The following is a 20,403-nucleotide window of genomic DNA, read 5'->3' as shown; positions in this document are numbered from 1 at the left end:
GAATAAAACCAGTCGTTCCTCCAAATACCATGGTCAAGCATCAAGAATGCATGTAACGTTGATCATGCAAGAGCCTTATGGTGATAATCTTTAGAATTCAATAGACGTAAACAGGACGGATCACTTGCCGTAAATAGTCTTCTCTCTTTAAAGGTCTCCAGTGCCCACAGCGTGTTGCGATCCTGTAGTCGGACTGCAGGTGCAGCAGTAGAACATATAGCACGCTGGCGACGACAAGTATGACGTCTGTAACTCAGTATGCCCACACGGATCACCTCGGGCAGATCTTTCAAGGCCTGCGGAATCCCGCCCACGATGCTCGATTGCAAGCTGCAACAGAGTTGCGTCGTTATGTGCGTTCATCGTTCATACATGCGAGTCACCTCTCATGGTTCTTCAGGTTGCAATGACTGTCACAGAAATGCCATCTGATGCGGTAGCAAAACTTTGGGATGATGACATCAACAAACGCTTGTTCGATTTAATGCACAGCCAGAATAATGTAGACAGATTAGGCGGACTTCTCGCCATAGGTGCGTTCGAACGTAATGGTGCCATGAACATAGAGCTTATGTCACTTAGATCACCTCCTTGAAAGTGAAGGAGAAGACACTATTGGTTCAAAGAAGTACCTCTTTCGATTTTACAACTACGTCAAGCAGCTACTACCAAATCATGATGTCAACATCATGCTGGCAGCATCCAAAACACTCGGCCAAATTGCTGCAATAGGCGGGGCCGACTTCGGAGAACGCTTCATGGATTTAGAAGTTCCAGCCGCAGTGGAACTGTTACAGGGTGACAAGCAGGAGTCTCCCCGCTATGCCGGAGTGCTTATCTTGAAGGAGCTCGCACGCAACAGTGCGATATATTTTCATTCCCACATCAGCCTCGTATTCGACAAGATACTCATACCTCTTCGGGACTCTCGAAACATTGTCAGAGAAGGAGCTGCAGAGCTTCTTGCTGCATGCCTTGAGATTGTTACGACACGTGAACGGCAAACACGTACGACTTACCTCATGAAGATTCTCCAGGATGCGCAATTGGGACTCAAAATGTCACAGCCTGAGGTTATTCATGGATCTCTTCTCACTTACCGAGAATTGTTGTTGCATGGCGATATGGCAAGTGATTTCAGCACCGTCGTTGCACTTGAATGATATTTGCCTTCAGTTTATGAGAGAATCGTTTTTGGATACTGCGGAACAAATTCTTCGTTTCAAATCACATCGAGACGGTCTCGTTCGCAAGATGGTCATCACCCTAATCCCGACTCTCGCTGCCTACGAAACACAGGTTTTCTCGGAACATCACCTGCACAAATCCATGGGACATCTTCTAACACAGCTGGAAAAGCCAAACGAGAGGTCTTTTGGTTCGCGTTCCCTTATCAATCAAAATCTTACATATTGATTTGTTTTTGTCAGCATTCATCGCTATCGGTCACACTGCCACTGCCGTAGGAAGTGATATGAAACCTTTCCTTGACTCTATCATGGCTCAAATTAAATTTGGTCTACAAGCCAGGGGGTACGTCTTATATAGAGTGTTATATGCAGTCATCAGAATTCTTTCTACAGAAAGAAGAATGCTCCTTCTGAAGAACCTATTTTCCAATGCGTCGGAATGCTTGCTTCGGCTGTCGGTCCAAACCTCACCAAGCTTCTTCATGATCAACTTGATTTATTCTTTGCGTGTGGCCTGAGTGAGCATCTTAGACAGGCGCTAATGGCTATTGCACGTAATATCCCTCCTTTGCTAAAGACTATTCAAGGTGTGTCAGTTGACACCACACATGACATTCTTATTAAAACAAATACATCGTCAGACCGTCTACTGGATCTACTTTCCATGATTTTATGTGGACAGCCTTATAAAGCTATCGGAGCTCCATCTTCCCTTGTCAGGAGTGACGTCTCTGCATTTACGAGAGACTTGAGCTCATCTCAGGTGAGTTCTTTGACGCTTCTGTTGATCATACTAAGCATGACTCGCAAAGACCACTAGGAGCGGTAAGAGTCCTGAGCTCATCACACTTGCGTTGTCCACGCTTGGCACCTTTGACTTCAGTGGTAAGCTACCTGCTGTTATTTAACATAGTGTACTCAACACGAACAGGTCATATCTTGAACGAGTTTGTCCGCAATGCCGCGCTTCCTTATCTGGAAGACGACAATGCAGACGTTCGACGTGCTGGTGCTCTCACTTGTTGCAAGCTGTTCGTCAGGGATCCAATTTGCTACCAAGCGAGTAGTCACGCGATTGAAATTATCAGTGACGTTCTCGACAAACTTCTTACAGTAGGCATTGCAGACCCAGGTAAGTTCATTTGTTCCCCTACATGCCACCTCACATGATCAATATTACTTGAAGACCCTACAATTCGGCAAACTGTTCTGTCTTCTCTTCATGAAAGGTTTGATAAGCACTTGGCGCAAGCGGAGAATGTCAGGTCAATCTTTATCGCCCTCAATGATGAAGTCTTCGAGAATCGTGTTACCACTGTCACTTTGATTGGACGCCTTGCCAAGCACAACCCTGCCTATGTCATGCCCTCCTTGCGCAAGGCCCTCATACAACTATTGACAGAGTTAGAATACTCAACTGTGATGTGCGTTCGTTTATCCTCATGACCTAGAATAAATCATGAATATTTTTACAGGCGAAATCGCGAAGACTGCACCCGTCTGCTCACTCTCTTAGTGGCCGCGACCCAACGTCTTATAAAGCCATATGCACTCCCTATGCTCCGCGTCCTGCTGCAGAAGGCGAATGATAGCAACCCGGCTGTAGCTGCAAATGTTCTCATGTGTCTCGGGGAACTAGCAGCTGTTGGCGGAGAAGATGTGGCTCCTCATATCCCAGAGCTCATGCAGGTTATAATCTCCAGACTCTCTGACCCTGCTCATGTCAAGCGTGACGCAGCTCTCCACACTCTTGGCCAGTTGTGTTCTAGCACCGGGTATGTCATAACACCACTGGTAGACTATCCTCAGTTGCTTCCGATCTTGGGACGTATTCTGAGAAGCGAATCTGCCCCGCATGCACGCCGTGAGGTTGTCAGAGAAGTGGTCAAAGTCCTCGGTATCCTTGGAGCTCTGGATCCATACAGGCGAAAGGTTTGTTTAGTATGTGTCTATTCGCTTCAATTCACTAACATATCCTTAGGCGAGACCGGATGAGGAAGTTACGAATGAAACGCCACTTCCTGCTGTCAATGCTGTTGCCATTTCTCAGACAGGGTCGGTGACAGGCAGCGACGATTACTACCAAACCGTTGTGATCACGTCTCTCCTGGCTGTTTTGAAGGATCAATCACTTAGCAATCATCACCACACGGTCATTGAAGCGATCATGAATATTTTTAGGACGCAAGGGTTGAAATGTGTGGCCTTCCTACCGCAGGTGCGTGCATCAGTTCTCTTGCTGCTGCATAACCAAATGTTGGACCGACCCAAATATTTCGAAAGATTATTCCTGCCTTTACTGCTGTGGCTCGCACCTCAACAGCCCGTTTGCAAGAATTTCACCTGCAGCAATTAGCTATTCTGGTTGGGATTATTAAGCAACATATCCGCAATTATATGCCAGAGGTCTTTAGCCTCGTGACGGAGCTCTGGGAGAACGCTTCCCTTCAGCTTCCCATAGTATCCTTGATTGAGGCACTGGGTAAAGCTTTGGACGCCGAGTTCAAACCCTTTCTGCCGACTATCCTGCCTCATCTTCTCAAAGTCTTCGAGGGAGACCTCGAGAAGAAAATGGCTACTCAAATCAAGATTTTTGATTCTTTCCTCACATTCGGGGCAAATATTGAAGAGTACCTTCACCTTGTCATCCCCGTTATTGTCAAGTCTGCTGAACGACCAGATGCTACCACTCTGCTCCGCAAGAAAGCAATACAGACTATAGCTCACTTATCCCTCCGCGTCAATTTCTCTGATCATGCTTCTCGCATTGTTCACCCCTTGATCCGTGTGTTAGAGGGAAACAACAACGAGCTTCGGCAGGCGGTGATGGACACCCTGTGCGCACTAGTTGTCCAACTTGGATCTGATTTTGCTATTTTCGTGCCCACTATCAACAAGGTGCGTATCATTGATTTATTCCATCTTTGGGGATTATTGACAGCAAGATAGTGTCTGCTACGTAATCGTATACCGCATCCTAGGTATGAGAATTTGATATCGAAGCTCTTGAATGGGGAACGTCTACCGCAAGAACCAGGCACTCACGATTTGCTGTGCGTCTCTTTTTAGCAACTTGACGACGTCAGTTCCTAATGTTCCTTCAGCGAATCCAAGGCTGCAGAAATCTCTGTACCTGCGGAAGCGGCCAAATTGACTGTAAACCAACAGCACCTGAAGCAAGCGTGGGATGTGTCCACCGTGAGCACAAGGGAGGATTGGACTGAGTGGATGCATCGCCTTTCTGTGGAGTTGATGAAGGAATCTCCATCGCACGCGCTTCGGGCTTGCATGAGTCTTGTTGATATTCACCCTCCTTTGGCGAAAGAACTGTTCAACGCAGCATTCGTATCTTGCTGGACAGGACTCTATGACCAGTATCAAGTGAATCACTTTGTACTCATGACCGATTCATGCTAACCGCTTAATCAGGAAGGCCTTGTGCGATCCATCGAATGCGCCATCACCTCCACCACTGCTCCATCCGATCTTGTGCACCGATTGCTTAGTTTAGCTGAGTTCATGGAACACGAGGAGAAGCCACTCCCCATTGAACATCGCACTCTGGGAGAGTATGCCATGAGGTTCCATGCCTACGCAAAAGCTCTTCACTACAAGGAGCTCGAATTCTTTACTGAAACCTCCCCGAACATCATCGAGGCGTTGATCGGAATCAACACGAAGCTCCAGCAACACGACGCTGCTTGGGGCACTCTCATTATTGCGCGAGAGCAGTACGACGTCAGCAAGCATGAGGAATGGTACGAGCGCCTGGGCAGATGGCAAGAGGCACTTAACGCGTATGAGAAGAAAGCTCAGGAGGATCCAGATGCACCCGATGTTCAGATTGGGCGCATGAAATGTCTGCATGCCCTGGGTGAATGGGATCAACTTGCTGCTCAAGTAGATGAGAATTGGTCAAATGCCAATCACGAGGATCGCCGTGAAATAGCTCCGATGGCCGCTGCAGCGGCTTGGTCACTTCGTGAATGGGATTCAATGGATGATTATATCGCTGCTATGAGGGCCGATTCACCGGATAGAGCGTTCTACAAAGCCATTCTTTCTGTACATCAGAATCAGTTCCCAAAGGCCCTCAAGGAGATCGGCAAAGCAAGAGACTTACTCGAGCCGGAGTTGACCTCCTTTGTTGGAGAAGGATATGGCAGGTCTTACAAGTGAGTTTGGCCTTATGCCCTGAGTTTGCCATGTGCTAACATAGTCAAGCACTCTTGTTCGCGCGCAGATGCTCTCGGAGCTGGAGGAAATTATTGTATATAAACAGTATGCAGATCAAACCGACCGTCAGGCGGCAATGCGAAAAACTTGGATGAAGAGGTGCGTATCCGAAATATGTGCGATAACCGCGCTTACCCTTTTTCACAAGACTGCAAGGCTGTCAACCAGATGTTGAAACCTGGCAACGGATTCTGCAAGTTAGAGCCCTTGTCCTCAACCCAGAAGATGATCCTGTTATGTGGATCAAATTCGCGAACCTGTGTCGCAAGTCGGACCGTATGGCATTGGCAGAGAAGACGATCAATTCATTGCTTTCACCGGAAAGGGTACGTGAACGGCAACGCTAATATATCACAATGAGTTCATTTTTCATTTTGTTTTCAGCTACAGCATATTCGAGACGACCAGCACATGAAAGCTCCTCCAAACGTTGTCTATGCGCAACTCAAATATATGTGGTGCACCGGCGCTCGTGAGGATAGTCTCAACTTCTTGCGGCAATTCTCTACAAGCCTTGCAAGGGATTTGCAGGTGGAATCCAAGGATCACTCACAAAGATCTGGTGTTGGTAAAGCTAAACTGGATGAACTCTCACGTCTTCTCGCTCGTTGTTATTTCAAACAAGGGCAATGGCAAGTAGAACTTAAGGAAGATTGGGGCGCTGTACGTGCGTTGATACTTGTCATATCTCTTACTCACCAGCTGGTCAGCGGAATGTCAAAGACATACTGCATGCGTACCTTCTGGCAACCCACTATGATCCCAATTGGTATAAGGCCTGGCATACATGGGCGCTAGCTAATTTCGAGGTCATTGGCCATCTAGAGAGCCAAAAGGAAAGCACGCCTGTCGACATCCCCGGGAGTGGGCTTGCTGCCCATATCGTGCAGGCTGTTCAAGGTCAGTTTGTTCTTTTTAAAGTTCGAGTTCCCACTCACTCTGAAATAGGGTTCTTCCGCTCGATCGGCCTACGAAATGAGAACGCTTTACAGGATACTCTTAGATTGCTCACGCTGTGGTTCAAGTTTGGCGCACACGATGATGTCAGTCAGGCCATGGCCAGTGGCTTCTCCGTGGTCGAGGTTGATACATGGTTGGAAGTCATTCCTCAAGTGAGCGCAAATCAGTGTTGGACCCGTCTCTTGTTGAAATATTGCCTTAGATCATTGCCCGCATCCAAACTCCAAGCATCAATGTGCGGCGAAACATTAACAACCTTCTTACCGAAGTTGGAAAGCATCACCCCCAGGCTCTCATATATCCATTGACTGTAGCTTCCAAGTCCTCCAGCGTATCTCGGAAGAATGCAGCCCTGGCCATCATGGACAGAATGAGAGAACACAGCCCTATCATCGTGGAACAGGCGCTTGTTGTCAGTCATGAACTCATCCGAGTTGCCATTCTGTGGCACGAGATGTGGCATGAAGGTTTAGAAGAAGCTTCTCGTCTTTTCTTCAATGACAAGAATCCCGAGGGGATGATTGCGACTTTGGAGCCCCTTCATGAGATGCTCGAGGCTGTAAGTGCATTCACTTGGAGTTTATCAGTCAGATTGCTCAGGCATCACGGACTAGGGGCCAACAACAGCTAGGGAAACATCATTCGCACAAACATTTGGTCGCGACTTGCATGAAGCTCGGGAAGCTTGTCGGCGATATCGCGCATTCGGCGAGATGTCGGAGCTGAACAAGGCTTGGGACATCTACTATGGCGTAAGTCAGGGAAGTAGATGATCAACTTTGTTTGTTTATATTGTGTCTTTTCAGGTCTTTAGAAAAGTGGAGAAGCAGTTACCCCAATTGACGACATTGGACCTGCAATATGTATCACCGCAACTGTTAAAAGCCCGCGATCTTGATCTAGCGATGCCCGGTATGCACCTTGGATTTTACGTTAGTACTGCGCTGTACTCATCGGGCAACTTAAGGAACATATCAGAGCGGCCGAGACGTCGTTCGCATTGCATCATTCGCGACTAAGCTCACTGTTATAGCTTCCAAGCAGCGGCCACGGCGACTATCCCTGAAGGGCAGTGATGGCCAGGACTACCAATATGTTTTGAAAGGTAACAAGATGGTCACCCCAGCACTGCTACATTGCTTATTCATTTATATACAGGACATGAAGACTTGCGTCAAGACGAGCGTGTTATGCAGTTGTTCAGCCTTGTCAATACCCTTCTGTCGGTTGACACCAATAGCTTCAAGCGACGCTTACACATCCAGCGTTACTCTATCATACCATTGGCGCCCAACGCTGGTCTTATGGGCTGGGTAAAGGATAGCGATACTTTGCATGTCCTTGTTCGTGACTATCGAGACTCTCGCAAAGTTCTTTTGAACATAGAGTATCGACTGATGCTCCAGGTATTTATTACTACTTAAAGGGTGTGTGTCATCTGCTGATATATCCCAGATGGCACCGGACTATGAGAACCTAACGCTACTACAAAAGGTCGAAGTATTTGAATATGCGCTAGAGAATACTACGGGTCAGGATCTTTATCGTGTCCTGTGGCTGAAGAGTGCAAATTCAGAGCACTGGCTTGAACGCCGTGCGACTTATACCCGCTCTCTGGCAGTGAACAGCATGGTTGGCCATATCTTGGGTCTCGGCGATCGCCATCCATCCAATCTTTTACTGGTGCGCACGACCGGCAAAGTTGTTCATATCGACTTCGGTGACTGCTTTGAAGTTGCTATGCATCGCGAGAAGTTCCCGGAGAAAATTCCGTTCAGACTTACTCGTATGCTTACACATGCCATGGAGGTAATTTGTATAACTGGTCGTATGCATTCCTAAGCTCACTGACGTCACAGATAAGTGGCATTGAAGGAAGTTTCCGGCATACCTGCGAAATCACCATGTCCGTGCTGCGCGAAAATAAGGAGTCCCTGATGGCAGTCCTGGAGGCCTTTGTTTATGATCCCCTGATTAATTGGCGGCTTATGCAAGCTGACGTCGACTCACGGCGACCAGAAGGTGTGCCTCGTTTTATTTTTATCATTCGACTGGCTCATACGAACACAGATGGCGAAACTGATCCTGCTCGTGCTGCTGAACTTGCTAAAGTGTCGGGATATCCTCAAGGTCCAACCCGCAAGCTTCGCGCGGATGAAAACGATATTTTCAATGGTATGCATTCAGCGTACGCCCGGAAGGGATAAACTGATTTTTTTTGCAGAGGTCGTCGACGGGCCTGGAGCGAGGCAAGAGGTCCGGAACGAGCGGGCATTACTTGTCTACAACCGTGTTCAGCACAAGCTTACAGGTTCATCTTCTCCCGTCCGTTTGCACCTTTGCATTACTGATGATCTCCCTCCATTAACAGGGCGTGACTTCAACCCTGATATCGTCCTTCCTGCTCCTGCTCAAGTGGATAAGCTAATCTTGCAGGCCACCTCGCTTGAGAACCTCTGCCAATGCTTTTCCGGATGGTAAGACGACTTGTTGTCCTGATTGTGTTGAGCTCAAATATATTCTATAGGTGTGCATTTTGGTAGTAGGTATTTTTTCTCTCGTCCATCTCATATAGATATCCACATGTTCTACATTTCTGTACCTATACAATAGCCATCTGCATGTTTGCTGTCTTTTAGCTGTCATGAGGGAAAGTTGAAAGTTCCCTTCGGTCATCCAACCGCCGGCAGAAGCCGATCGATCATTTCAGTTTCCAGAAAGGATTACATCCACCACTTGTCTCATACTTGCACTCGTTTCCTTTACTTTTCGCCTGCACAATCTAAATACAGCACCATATGCCGAGGGGAATGCCTAACGCGAAAAAAGATGACTCTGGCATGCGTTACACGTCTATGCATGTGCCCCTGGCGTACGTTGACATCACGACTACATTTCAAGTGTTGACGGTCGTGTCAGGCCAAACCCTAAGCATGTGGGCACTTCTTACTTGAAATCGGAGTCACAGACAATTTGGTCGCGTAATGCAGCCCGAAAGAAAGAATTGGTAGCAGAGGAAATTGCTCCTTCACCAGAACAGAGGTGGGCAGTTTGCATGATTGGGCTGATCTTTCATATATTAATACTGAACCGCTCAGAATAGGCGTGGCTCTCATGTTATTGTTATCCACCCCGGATCGCGATTTCTAAGAATTGGCAGGGCGTCAGATGTCACACCTGCATCCATTCCAAATGTGATTGCGCGCAGACACAAACCACCGGTACCATCTCCGACATACGTCGAGGGCATTTCGCGTCCGAGGAAAGGGCAAGTGCCACAGCTATCCGTGTCTGCGGGTCCCGACGGAGACGAATATGCGGTCGATATAACTTCAGATGATCCTGTACATACTTTCATTCCTTCACCATGCCGCATAGTGTACTAAGGTGCTCATACAGTTTGATGCCAAAGTGGGATCAATCATTGTTTCTCTTCGCGAGCGGATGAGGTTCTACAAACTTCGCGTCACATGCAACGCGGCAAAGGTCGCGTCGACCTTCAACGAACAATTCAAACCTGAAATTATCCCCGAAGCCAATGACCCGTACATTGTCGACTGGATCCAGGACCCCCTGGAAGATTCAGAATTTCTAGTCGGCGAACGAGTGTGTATCAAACTTTAACTATAGGCCTTATTCTCAATCTTTCGTATTAGGCACTCCGGTTGTCCGATCCTCAACTTTTGAATTATTCAGTGAAGTGGCCGATCCATGGAAAGAACTTCAATACCAGGGATTATCCGTCACACCAGATGATACTAGATGACATTGAAACTATCATCAGTACTGTACTAAGTGAGAAGTTCAACGTGAGGCGACCTGATTACAAGGTTTGCCATCTTTCACTCCACATATATTTGGTGTCATTCAATACTACTAGGACTATTCTGTCGTTCTTGTTATCCCAGACTTCCATGATCGGGCATACGTCCGTGAATTCGTCAACGTTCTTTTAGTTTCATTGGGCTTTAAGCAGATATGCGTGCAGCAGGTGTGTGACGCGAATATAAATATCAACGAGTTCTAATATGATGCAGGAGTCATTGGCGGCAACTTACGGCGCCGGAATTAGTAATGCTTGCGTTGTCGACATTGGTGCTGTCAACTCGAGCATAGCATGTGTGGATGAAGGTCTTGTTATTCCTGATTCAAGGTAAGGTATACATCAGATGCAGAGTTTACCGCTGACCATCGGTCAGAATCACGCTCAATATGGGTGGAGACGATATTACTGAATTCTTGTACGTTCTCTTGGAACGAATAAGTTTTCCCTATCGCGATATTAATCTCGCGCGATGGTATGACTGGGCCGTCATGGAGGATTTAAAAGCACGGCTATGCACACTGGCAGAGGTGAGTCATCACAATTATGTCTTTGTCACTGCTTAGGGTGTTGTAGGGCGATGTTGCCCTCAATCTGTATGACTTTGTAGTACGCAAGCCCGGTAAACCCACGGAAAAGTATGGCCTACGAGCATATGACGAGATCATACTTGCGCCCATGGTGCGTTTCGCTGACAACAGGCCTTCATCAATCTGACTGCCCCTTCGATACTTACATAGTGCATATTCGAGCCCCGTGTGATAGAGTTCGACAGGAAGCACATTGGTCTGCGCTCCATACCCCATTCGGATGTCACTGAAGAAATTATAGAGCATCCGGTAGACCATATCGTACGTATTTCTGACCACGGATAGGGTCTATTTACATCATGCCGTCAGACTCAAGCGATGATCATCTCAACGCAACATCTACTTCCACCGCCTTCTACAGCCCCCACGGACGTCCGTCATTCTCCGATTCCTATCAACCAGTCACAGGATGGTACGTAATGCTATAGCTGTATTCAAAGACTGGGACTGGAATTATTGTGGTTGCAGAGAACGGCGGAAAACAAGAACAGCAGGAGGTTTCACTGCCATCGACTGCGCATGCAACACCACCTCCGGCTGCACAATCTACTATAGGAGCATCGGAGGGAGTTCCTGCTGATGCCCCAATGGAAGTAATTGATGTAGAGAGCGACATTAAACCATCTCCTATCACTGTTCCTCCTCAGCCTCAAGCTTCTCAGTCTTCCGTACCAGTGAACTCGAATTACGGTGGTCTTGGTATCGATGTCTGTTTTGAAGCAAGTAAACTTCCTCTCGATGTTGCTATCTTCAACAGTGCGAGGGCATCCGGAGGCGATGATAAAATCCGCAAGCACCTCCAAGCTGTTCTGGTCATCGGGGGAAGCGCTTTGATACCTGGAATGGCTCATGCGCTGGAGAGCAGGTAAGTCACGGAACATATCCGCACATCAGATATATTGAACCATTGAGAACAGGCTGCAGGCAATCGCCACTCCATTGGTCCCGAGCATGGACAAGGTTCAGATCATCCCCCCTCCAAAAGAGGTTGACCCTCGTGTACTGGCGTGGAAAGGTGCCGCTGTTCTAGGTAAAATGGATTCTGTCGCTGATATCTGGGTGACACCTACGGATTGGGTACGTGCTAAGTCGCCACTGCTCCGAGTCGGATTTATCTCATATTGACGTTCAGGATGTTCTGGGTATGCGCGGGTTAAGAGAGCGTTGTTTCTATCTGTAGTATTATGGACGAGTCACCGTGGCAGGTCTCACTGTTTGTATATACACCACGATAGTTGTACATTTGCAAATCATCGGTTTACAAAAAAAAGAAAAAGTCAACAATGATGTCTCCTAGTGAATCTGTGAACCATAATAAGTGCAATTTGATAAAAATGGTAACAAGTACTTGTCATTTCGTCCCTTCCGTACTCGCTCCATTCCTGTCTTGATGCAAACCTCACCCATTCAGATACAAATACAAGTCATTTTCCGCGAATTCATACTTCAAGTCTTCTTTTGATGGCAATAAATTCGTCCCCGTGCATGTTTGTCCACGACGTAGCGAGAGACGTCATCTCATTGCGTCCAGCTCTAATCAAGACGGTGCATTTGAGGAAAAAAATCATGAATATATATCTGAGGAGCAGCGTACATTTCTTTTCGACGCCATTCTTGCCTTGCATGACCATCTTCTGTCCAGTCTGCAAGAGGGCTAGACGGAGAGATATTTGCAGAGTCAGCCTCCTTGGCGAGAGCGTTGATCATGCCACAGATTGCGTTATCGGCCGTTCTATTTGGTGTGAAGGGGAACGAGTATTCTGGACGCGGAACGTTATCTGGGGTGGACAATAATGCACTCCTACACATTGGACAGTCCACGGGTTCATGCCAGCTGCCACACACACGATGCAATCGGGAGAAGAACCATTTCAGGATGCAAGTGGCGCAAAAGGTATGGCCGCACTGTCGTGGGTTCAAACTATATGGGCACGCCCTATATATCAATCAATCTAGGTAGCGTCGTCCATCTGAACGGACTCACATGATCTCGAAGCACCTAGACATGATTAATTAAGTTCACCTTGTAATGTTTCAGTTTTTTTTTTTGATGAGGTACTTACAATGGACACGTAAAATAGTCTTCGAGTTGCCTTATGGTGGTTCTCTCGAGCCGTTGTTTGCATTCTCGGAACAAGGCAACTGCTTCTCTCTCCTTCTGAGATACAGTGACGAGTTGTTGTTCGAGTTTGCGAGATTTCAATCGGAACTCGTTCTCCTTTTGGATTAATTCCGTTTCTCGGGCGGAGAGGACATTGTTAGAAGTACTAGTAGTACTGTGGGGACTGGAAGGGGATGGACAACCGATAGCACTAGCAGTACTACTAGCTTGGCCGACATCCTGCGTTGTCGTTACTGCAGCCCAAGCTGCGCGGTGTCTCCCATGTTTGAACTGCCGCCGTAGAGGCTCTGCACGTCTGCTTATTTTTGTTACGCGGTCGTTTATGTTGCGTCTGATGAGCTGCTGCTGTGGCGCACTGGATATAGTATTCGCGTGAACTATGATCCCAAGTTGTAATGTATACGTCAATCGACGAGTTAGCGGGTGATTTATTCTTGGCATCAAAGTTTGTTGTGAGTTTACCTTGCACCCCGCTAAGCCTTGTGGAGCGCCTGACGGTAAGTGCCGTCATACTCCTTGTCATCGGCCTGTGTGCCAGTCGAGGAGATGCTCTGCTCATCGTTGTGGCAGCAGAAGCGCGCTCGGGTGAGATGAGTAAGCTGTATTAGGAAGGTGCTGTGGTTTGATGAAAGTTCGTAATGAGTGAGAAGACCTTGGCGCCTTCGAAATGTTTCCTTCACATAAGAGCATGTCATATATTAAGTGGGTTCGTTCGTTGTGGCGCCATTCCATAACATTGACTTATACTTCGGCTACTCACAATTAGAACTTTTACCACATGGTCAGCGTGAGGCATACCGGTGTCCGGACATGGCCCGCTGTTTTCGCTATTGCTAATTCTGGTTCAAGGTTCCGATTGAGCAGCTCGAGGTAATTAAGTTTGGATGATGTACATTGTCCACGCGTTCAGTACGTATTTCTAGGTGAACTGCGCAAGAATGGCATAGCGGACCGTCGATGACGCGGACGCGTGGTTGCATTGGATTTACAGGGTCGAGACTCAGTTATGCAGTGCCCGACCCGACAAGGCGAGGCGGCCGACTAATTCATCTATATCGAGTTCGTGCTTCTCCCGACGCGGAGCCGTTGAGTCTTATGCCGAAAACCAAGTTGTGATCCAAATAAGGATATTTCTTAATGCCTCTTTATCACCCTCGATAGGACTGAAACTCTCATGCAGCATCAGGTACGCTGAGATGCGCTTATTAGTCGTCTATCACCTTCTTAACGGCCTTGAGCAAAACACTTTCTGCAAATGTTCTGCACAGGTTGCTTATCCATAACGATGGCTCCGAGTCTTGCGCAGTGCGGAGGGTTGTTAACTACCCGACGTCGTGCCTGTCCATCAGGTTGCGGTGGTAAGCCTGCCTCGGACTTGAAACTTCGGCAACGTTTGTCATCATATCATTATTCGTGATGCGGAAATTGTACTGACAATGATGCCAGTTGATCCGAGCCTGGGGACTCATCAGATCGGGGGTAAATGGGGTATCACTTTCTGTTTGAAACATACGGGCCCAACTTGATGCCGGAGTATCACTTGTGAGATCTAATCACCGAGTGCAAAGTGGCGCTGGGTTAAGGTTTCTCAATATCTGCCGATCGCTCTGTACGCTCACCTTGCCGACAGAGTTTGACAGGACTGGCTGTTCGAGGGTTGTACGCGGCGCATCAACGATGCCAATTAGTAGTTTCACCGCCATGCGAGTCATCCTGTCAAACGATGACCAGTGTAGCTACCAACCAGGAGCATAAAGGGAGATGTGCAGACAATTTGGCGGTGGGTGCCATATGCTCCATTCATGGCTGTAGTTTAAACTAGCGATCGCACTTTTGGAGATAAAGTGTGTGACCAAAGTGTGACCGGGCCGCCTTATCGTGCTTCGTGATGGAATTCTGCGCGCAACAATAACGGTATTATTGTAAGAAGAGCAGAGTTTGTGTGAACTTCCGTGGTGGACGCTGGAGTGTGCGGTTTTCATCTGGGTGACCGATGGGTTGGTCATGTGCGGCGGTAAAATCGGGACGCCATTGAGACGATTGGCACGTAAACTACTAAATATAGAAATAATGTTCCGGATGATTTATTTTTTATATAAAATTTGAAATTGGAAGTTGATCTTAGATTTGACATTATAATATTGAATTGAAGAGAAGACAACGATCAGCGCGAACCGCTTGGTACACAGCTCATAGCTGCACCTGCCCGCGCGCTGGACGAAACAGTTGCGGATAGTACGCCCTCCGATTCATTTCATTCCGGTGCTTTGATTTGATACCAGATATTTCATGTTTGTAAAACCTTCGTATGTTTTATTACTCCACTCCCGTAACGTATATTAACTCTTCCACCTAATCGGACAATCTCGTTGTGTCAATATCCCTCGATTTCATTCCACTTGTTCATTCTTCTTTTTCTAAGTCGGTTCACACATCCCGCTAGATTCCGTCTTCTTCAGGCTGCCTTTCACATTCGCATCCAATGCAGGCACCACTTCTCCTCCAACCACCACCTCTTCTTGCTCTTGCAAATAAGCAAGTTAATCAAACGCGTCCTCGCGTCTCTCAACACTTCTTATTTCACGACCTCTCCAGCCTTCTGGATCCCCCTCAGCCCATGACCGTAGATAATGATCATGATGATTACTCTCCTCCGGGAACAAACTACACATACTCTTCCCGACCACAGTTCGATGAATCGTCTCATTCAGATCCTCATAACTTGTATGACGTAGCTTCATCTTCTGAAACCCCTCAACCATACCATACTTCTTCACCAACATCTAATTACACCTCCACCTCAAATGCTCGCACTGCCCAACCTCCATCATCAGTCAACGGAACTCGCTATCTCTCAAGTTCACCTTCTTCCGTTGACGATCATCCGTCTGCTTCATTTCCTCAGCCGTACAGCGCTCCCCATCACCAACATAATTTTCCTACATCGGCATCTTCCTATTCCCCTCCGGATATGGTGCGTTACCCAATTACGTCGAACCTTAGCTCCCGTGGAACCGATAAATACGCCCATGCCCTCTTGGAACAACGCCGCATGTCCGAGCCAGCCATGTATGGCAGCGCAATAGGCGGTTATTCCACGAGTTCTTCAGCCGATCTAGCCTCCGGGCGATATCAACAGCTGCAGCACCACTACACGTCGTCACAATCCTCCCCAAGATTGTATGGCACTTACTCCTCGACTCTGCAACGCACTCTCAGTTCAGGGTCTGGGCGTGATCCACTCTCGGGATCGTCCTGGAACGACAAAGATCAACTTGCATTACACTGTTACGACGGTGTAGACCTCGAAGAACCCATATCACCTCTTAACCCTAATTTCTCGGGTGGCGAGGGGTCCCCAACAATGGGAATGCCCTACGGCGCCCTTTCCGAGGACTATGGCCCATCACCGCCTGGTACGGGCAATTCCACATCATCCAACGGCGCCAGGCGGTTCCTTGACGCTTCAGGCTCGAGTTCTGACGGTAAACAATACTCGTTTGTCGCACTCCCTGGAAACGCTGTCAAGAAGCGTCCAAGGCGGCGCTACGACGAGATCGAACGACTTTATCAATGTTCATGGCCTTCATGCACCAAGGCATACGGCACTCTAAACCACCTAAATGCCCACGTCACCATGCAGAAACACGGCGTCAAGCGTAGTCCGAACGGTGAGTCTTCATCCTTGCGGTTTACTTTTAGTCATCGGTACCTCGTGATGACAATCTCGACTTCTCGTCATTATTTTTAACCCTCTCGACACCGATGCTGACTGTGCACTCGCAGAATTTAAAGAGCTTCGTAAACAATGGCGCAAGTCCAAAAAGGAGGAAGCCGATGCTCGCGCTGCTGCGTCAGCAGTGATGGGGAGGTCGACTCATCATGCTTATCTCCCTCGCGGCATGCATGACTCATATCCCGACGTGGACTACCAACTTCGCTCTCATCCGCAGCAAAATTCCCATGTTGACCGGTTTACTCCAACCGCCTCTCCGGAGGAAATGCACGAAGTTGATATGCAAGACGTTTACGAACGTCGGCAACAGCGTTTTAGTGGCCTCTTCCCGTCTGCTTCTCGCACTAGCAGTCCTACATACACCGCAACGCACTCATCAAATATACCGTCGTCGCACACAGCCATGGCCCGCCTTCCGACGAACAGCACGCTCTTGACACCTCTGCCAGGTTATGAGCATACGGGAGCGAGCACGGACCTTAATGTGTATGCTCCGTATGGTGTGTACCCAGGCAACCGACCTGGTTCTGGACATGGAAGCATAGGAAGTTACGAGGAGACGCGACGGAGTGGATGATTTGAAGACGAGCAGTTACGATTGCACTCCTTTCTGTTGGGATTTTGTCACGATACCACCGGCAATCCGATGATGCCCATGCCTCTCATGCCACGCATCAACGCCTCCATCTTTTCTGAAGTTATATTGTTCATGGTATTAGCATCCTACTAAGTACATACATTACTAGTTTTTCCTCTCGCTTCCTATGCTTTCATATTTTATTCGTTCATGTCTGGGGATGACTCCTCACATTACACAGGAGACCTTGCGCCCAATAATCATGGAGCTGTACTTTACAGATTATACTTGTCATCCTAGTAATAGTTACTTGTGTACAAACGGAACGTAGATTTTCAAAAGTCAGATTTTCCTGACGTCAGAAGCTGTACTTGGACCCTGGACTGTAGCCCAAGCCCTCATAAGAGCTGGAACTTGCACGATCAGGCTGCTTGCCACCCATCTTGTGGTCTATCATGAAACTTCTATAGAGGGCACGTTGAAAGCTCCGAACTCGTGAGAACATGACGTAACGACCGCACCCATCGCGATCACGTTCATCGATAGAGTTTTCTGAACGCTGCGAAGATTCATCATCCGAGTGAGCTTTTGTTTTTTATGCAATTATTGGCAATGCAGGTTTGATGCAGGGCAAGATAATATCGCTTATATTAGAGTGCAGTGCCAGGGTACCATGAGGTCGACGTTACGCCACACCTGTCTGCATTGAGCCACGCTCATGCCGCTCATGACCCAAAGGACTGTTGCTGCGACGACGCCCGGCCGTGCTTTCGAGGTTTGCGCCCCGACTCAGTTCTCATGCGGCCGCAAGTTTCCGCTCCACAGACAGGCACTTACTTCGAGGCCTCATACGAAAAAAATCGCACCCTTGTCAATTGAACAATCTTTTCATCATTCTGCAAGCGTCAGCATCAACCCGGTAATGATCAGAACAGAACAGTTCTTTCAGAAAGAAACGAAAAAAAGCTGAACTCAGTACGTGATGCTGCATAAGGCAGATGAACTGACATGCCAGTGCGACTTGATCTGGTCATTAATGAGCTGGTTATACTACTAGCAGTTCCCATACTGCGAGCGTTTTTTTTTCCCTTCTTCTTATGATCAACGAATGCCTGCGAACGAGGTGGCAGTTCTTCATAAAAGTGAAACTCGATCCTGTGATAAAGCTCTGCTGTATCATATTCATGACCTTTGAGGCGCTCGCGGTGTCGTAATGGATACGCATGGCGAAGAGCTGCGTGTAGGTATGGGCCCACGTGCACTTGAAGGGCGATGATAGCGCATCATGATGTGGGTGCAGCATAAATTCCGCATTGCCGGTTGACTTGAACACCGAGACGGCGTCTGGGGCTGCACGTCAAGTCTGCGTGCGGCTTCATCTTACGTACATATTTTACTCGTACCGCGGGTACTTTGGTTCGACCCCACAGTGCAATTCGAATTATTATGTATAATCTATGTAATACAGACGGTAGGCAAACTTTAGAATTGAGGTTTGCAGATTCAATTTAGTACATAAAGGTTTCACTAATTGTTCTCAAAGACGGATAAAGGAATATCAATGGGCAAACGTCATGCGTGTAAGAAGCTTCATGACTATTGCTTACGAAAGGAAGCTTCCGACCTCCTTTTGCGTTCTAGATCTCGCAAGCACCTTGTGGGGGGGTGGCGGCCGTCACGTGTTTTGGGAAGTTGATTATCTCTCCTTGCGTTTCACATATCTGAGAAGCAGTTCATGTATTTTTACGATCATCAAATATGGATCACTGCTCGTTTTTAACTCTTACCTCGGTCAGTCAGAAGTCCGACCGTGAGTGGATCAGGTTGGACACGTTTATCGTACAATAATGTGTAAGGATGGCGTCTCTTATCAGATTAAACAACTTACCGAGCAAAACAATTTTTTTTGCATCGTTAAACAAGGTTGTAGTCTGCCGTACCTTCAATACTGAAAGAGGCTCTTTGGAGCCGAGCAAAAATACCATCAGTCTGAAGTAGGTCATTACGGAGCACCTGGCTCACCGGAGCGGAGCCATAGCGGATTATGCTCAACATGCAAGACAGAGTACGCCACTATCAGTTGAGCGGTCTGCCGTCACGATAGACGTGCTGCGGTGATTGCGATGGGCGCCCTTTACATTGGAACCCTCGTTTTTGATATGTTACACCATGCCCTGGACGGTCAGGTCACAAAATAGCGTTTGATGATCGTTCCTGGCTACGCCGCCGGCGAAGTATGTCTGGCTAGCCCAGCATTTGCAATCTACAAAAAAGGAGTATCATCAAAGTAGAATCGAAATTACATCAGACTTGCGAGCCCTGGATGTGCGGCTTCGACTTGATCGACTTCAAATTACAAACTATGAGTCTAGTCTCCCATCACAACGAGAAGAGCGACGCCAAGTGGCGCGGGGCTTGTAGGTTACAAACGACCGGTTATATTGCTATGTACAGGATTCAAGCAACATTGTTGAGGCGTGTATGGATGTCAAGAAGTAGACATACCATATATAGATAGTCACGTACTGCGATCTCAGTGCGCTCGTGCACTAGTAAGTCGCCTCGAGTAAGTTTCCGACGACTTTTTGCGGCGTGATTCTCCGGTGTCTGTCGAAACTCTGAATTGACATCTGAGCATAAAATAGTCTCTAGCCCATGCACGTCAAAGCTGCGTGGCACAGCAAAATGATAGGATTAGTTGAAAATCAGCACTATGAGTTGGATTGAGGATTCAGAACGTTTGTTAAGGGATATACATAGGGCTTTCCAGCCCGAATCAAAGGGCCCCAACCTGTTGTGAAGGTGGGCCGATCAGCCCGCCGTCTGTGAGAGCGACACTCGGGAAGCGGCGGTCATCAACGCGTCGGACAAACGGTACGGAATCGGTATCATTTGTAACTGTCAAAGTGTTGATATTAATGCTTGACATTTGTCCTCGCGACGATGGGAAGTGGCGAGTGGGTGTAAAAAGACGAGACTAGCGTCGACGAGAGATAATTTGGCTGCGAGGTGGGCGGAAGCAAGAAGTACGCACCACCTCGCCTAATTCGTGCATAGAGCCTAGCCCCGTACCGAGTTAGCCAACTTAGAATTGAAAGCGTCAACGCGCATCAAAGCTGTGTACCAAGTACCGCTCCAATGGCAAAATTAGCTTGAAAATGATTAAAAA

General features: G+C 47.8%; 5 protein-coding genes across 5 annotated transcripts; 4 read left to right on the top strand and 1 right to left on the bottom strand.

Annotated features, from left to right (window-relative positions):
* Positions 1-145: 145 nt before the first annotated feature.
* On the top strand, positions 146-9,089 carry EDB93DRAFT_1325986 (phosphatidylinositol 3-kinase). Its single transcript, XM_041455047.1, has 32 exons — positions 146-353; positions 401-533; positions 583-1,127; positions 1,177-1,378; positions 1,431-1,533; positions 1,584-1,777; positions 1,832-1,953; positions 2,003-2,075; positions 2,122-2,322; positions 2,377-2,614; positions 2,666-3,122; positions 3,172-3,408; positions 3,474-4,088; positions 4,140-4,243; positions 4,295-4,571; positions 4,620-5,365; positions 5,415-5,525; positions 5,575-5,752; positions 5,811-6,089; positions 6,137-6,326; positions 6,375-6,538; positions 6,589-6,945; positions 7,001-7,138; positions 7,193-7,298; positions 7,354-7,491; positions 7,545-7,792; positions 7,842-8,195; positions 8,246-8,408; positions 8,457-8,561; positions 8,611-8,697; positions 8,758-8,863; positions 8,914-9,089. Exons 1-32 carry the CDS (start codon positions 240-242, stop codon positions 8,927-8,929), a joined length of 7,101 nt encoding a protein of 2,366 aa, XP_041311529.1. The 5' UTR covers positions 146-239; the 3' UTR covers positions 8,930-9,089.
* Positions 9,027-12,120, top strand: EDB93DRAFT_815793 (uncharacterized protein). The gene is made up of 14 exons (XM_041457574.1): positions 9,027-9,258; positions 9,306-9,428; positions 9,490-9,730; positions 9,786-9,992; positions 10,043-10,216; positions 10,267-10,377; positions 10,424-10,539; positions 10,586-10,739; positions 10,786-10,890; positions 10,950-11,060; positions 11,109-11,211; positions 11,268-11,664; positions 11,717-11,876; positions 11,932-12,120. Exons 1-14 carry the CDS (start codon positions 9,185-9,187, stop codon positions 11,977-11,979), a joined length of 2,124 nt encoding a protein of 707 aa, XP_041311528.1. The 5' UTR covers positions 9,027-9,184; the 3' UTR covers positions 11,980-12,120.
* EDB93DRAFT_815766 (uncharacterized protein) lies at positions 11,906-13,884 on the bottom strand. The gene is made up of 6 exons (XM_041457573.1): positions 13,720-13,884; positions 13,384-13,673; positions 12,863-13,298; positions 12,784-12,798; positions 12,394-12,720; positions 11,906-12,332 (listed from the first exon to the last, which is right to left on the bottom strand). The coding sequence occupies exons 2-6, from the start codon at positions 13,478-13,480 to the stop codon at positions 12,239-12,241; spliced, it is 969 nt and encodes a 322-aa protein (XP_041311527.1). The 5' UTR covers positions 13,481-13,673; positions 13,720-13,884; the 3' UTR covers positions 11,906-12,238.
* Positions 13,885-14,039: 155 nt separating this feature from the next.
* Positions 14,040-14,581, top strand: EDB93DRAFT_816018 (uncharacterized protein). The gene is made up of 3 exons (XM_041457575.1): positions 14,040-14,312; positions 14,368-14,504; positions 14,562-14,581. Exons 1-2 carry the CDS (start codon positions 14,177-14,179, stop codon positions 14,445-14,447), a joined length of 216 nt encoding a protein of 71 aa, XP_041311526.1. The 5' UTR covers positions 14,040-14,176; the 3' UTR covers positions 14,448-14,504; positions 14,562-14,581.
* A 487-nt stretch (positions 14,582-15,068) lies between these two features.
* On the top strand, positions 15,069-16,795 carry EDB93DRAFT_1124644 (uncharacterized protein). Its single transcript, XM_041448689.1, has one exon. The coding sequence runs from the start codon at positions 15,404-15,406 to the stop codon at positions 16,670-16,672; it is 1,269 nt and encodes a 422-aa protein (XP_041311525.1). The 5' UTR covers positions 15,069-15,403; the 3' UTR covers positions 16,673-16,795.
* Positions 16,796-20,403: the final 3,608 nt, after the last annotated feature.

Source organism: Suillus bovinus, assembly GCF_016758785.1.
Source record: "Suillus bovinus strain UH-Sbo-P2 chromosome Unknown EDB93scaffold_7, whole genome shotgun sequence".
Classification (NCBI taxonomy): Eukaryota; Fungi; Basidiomycota; class Agaricomycetes; order Boletales; family Suillaceae; genus Suillus; species Suillus bovinus.
Note: the sequence above shows the minus strand (reverse complement) of the source record. Positions and strands in the feature narration are given on the sequence as shown.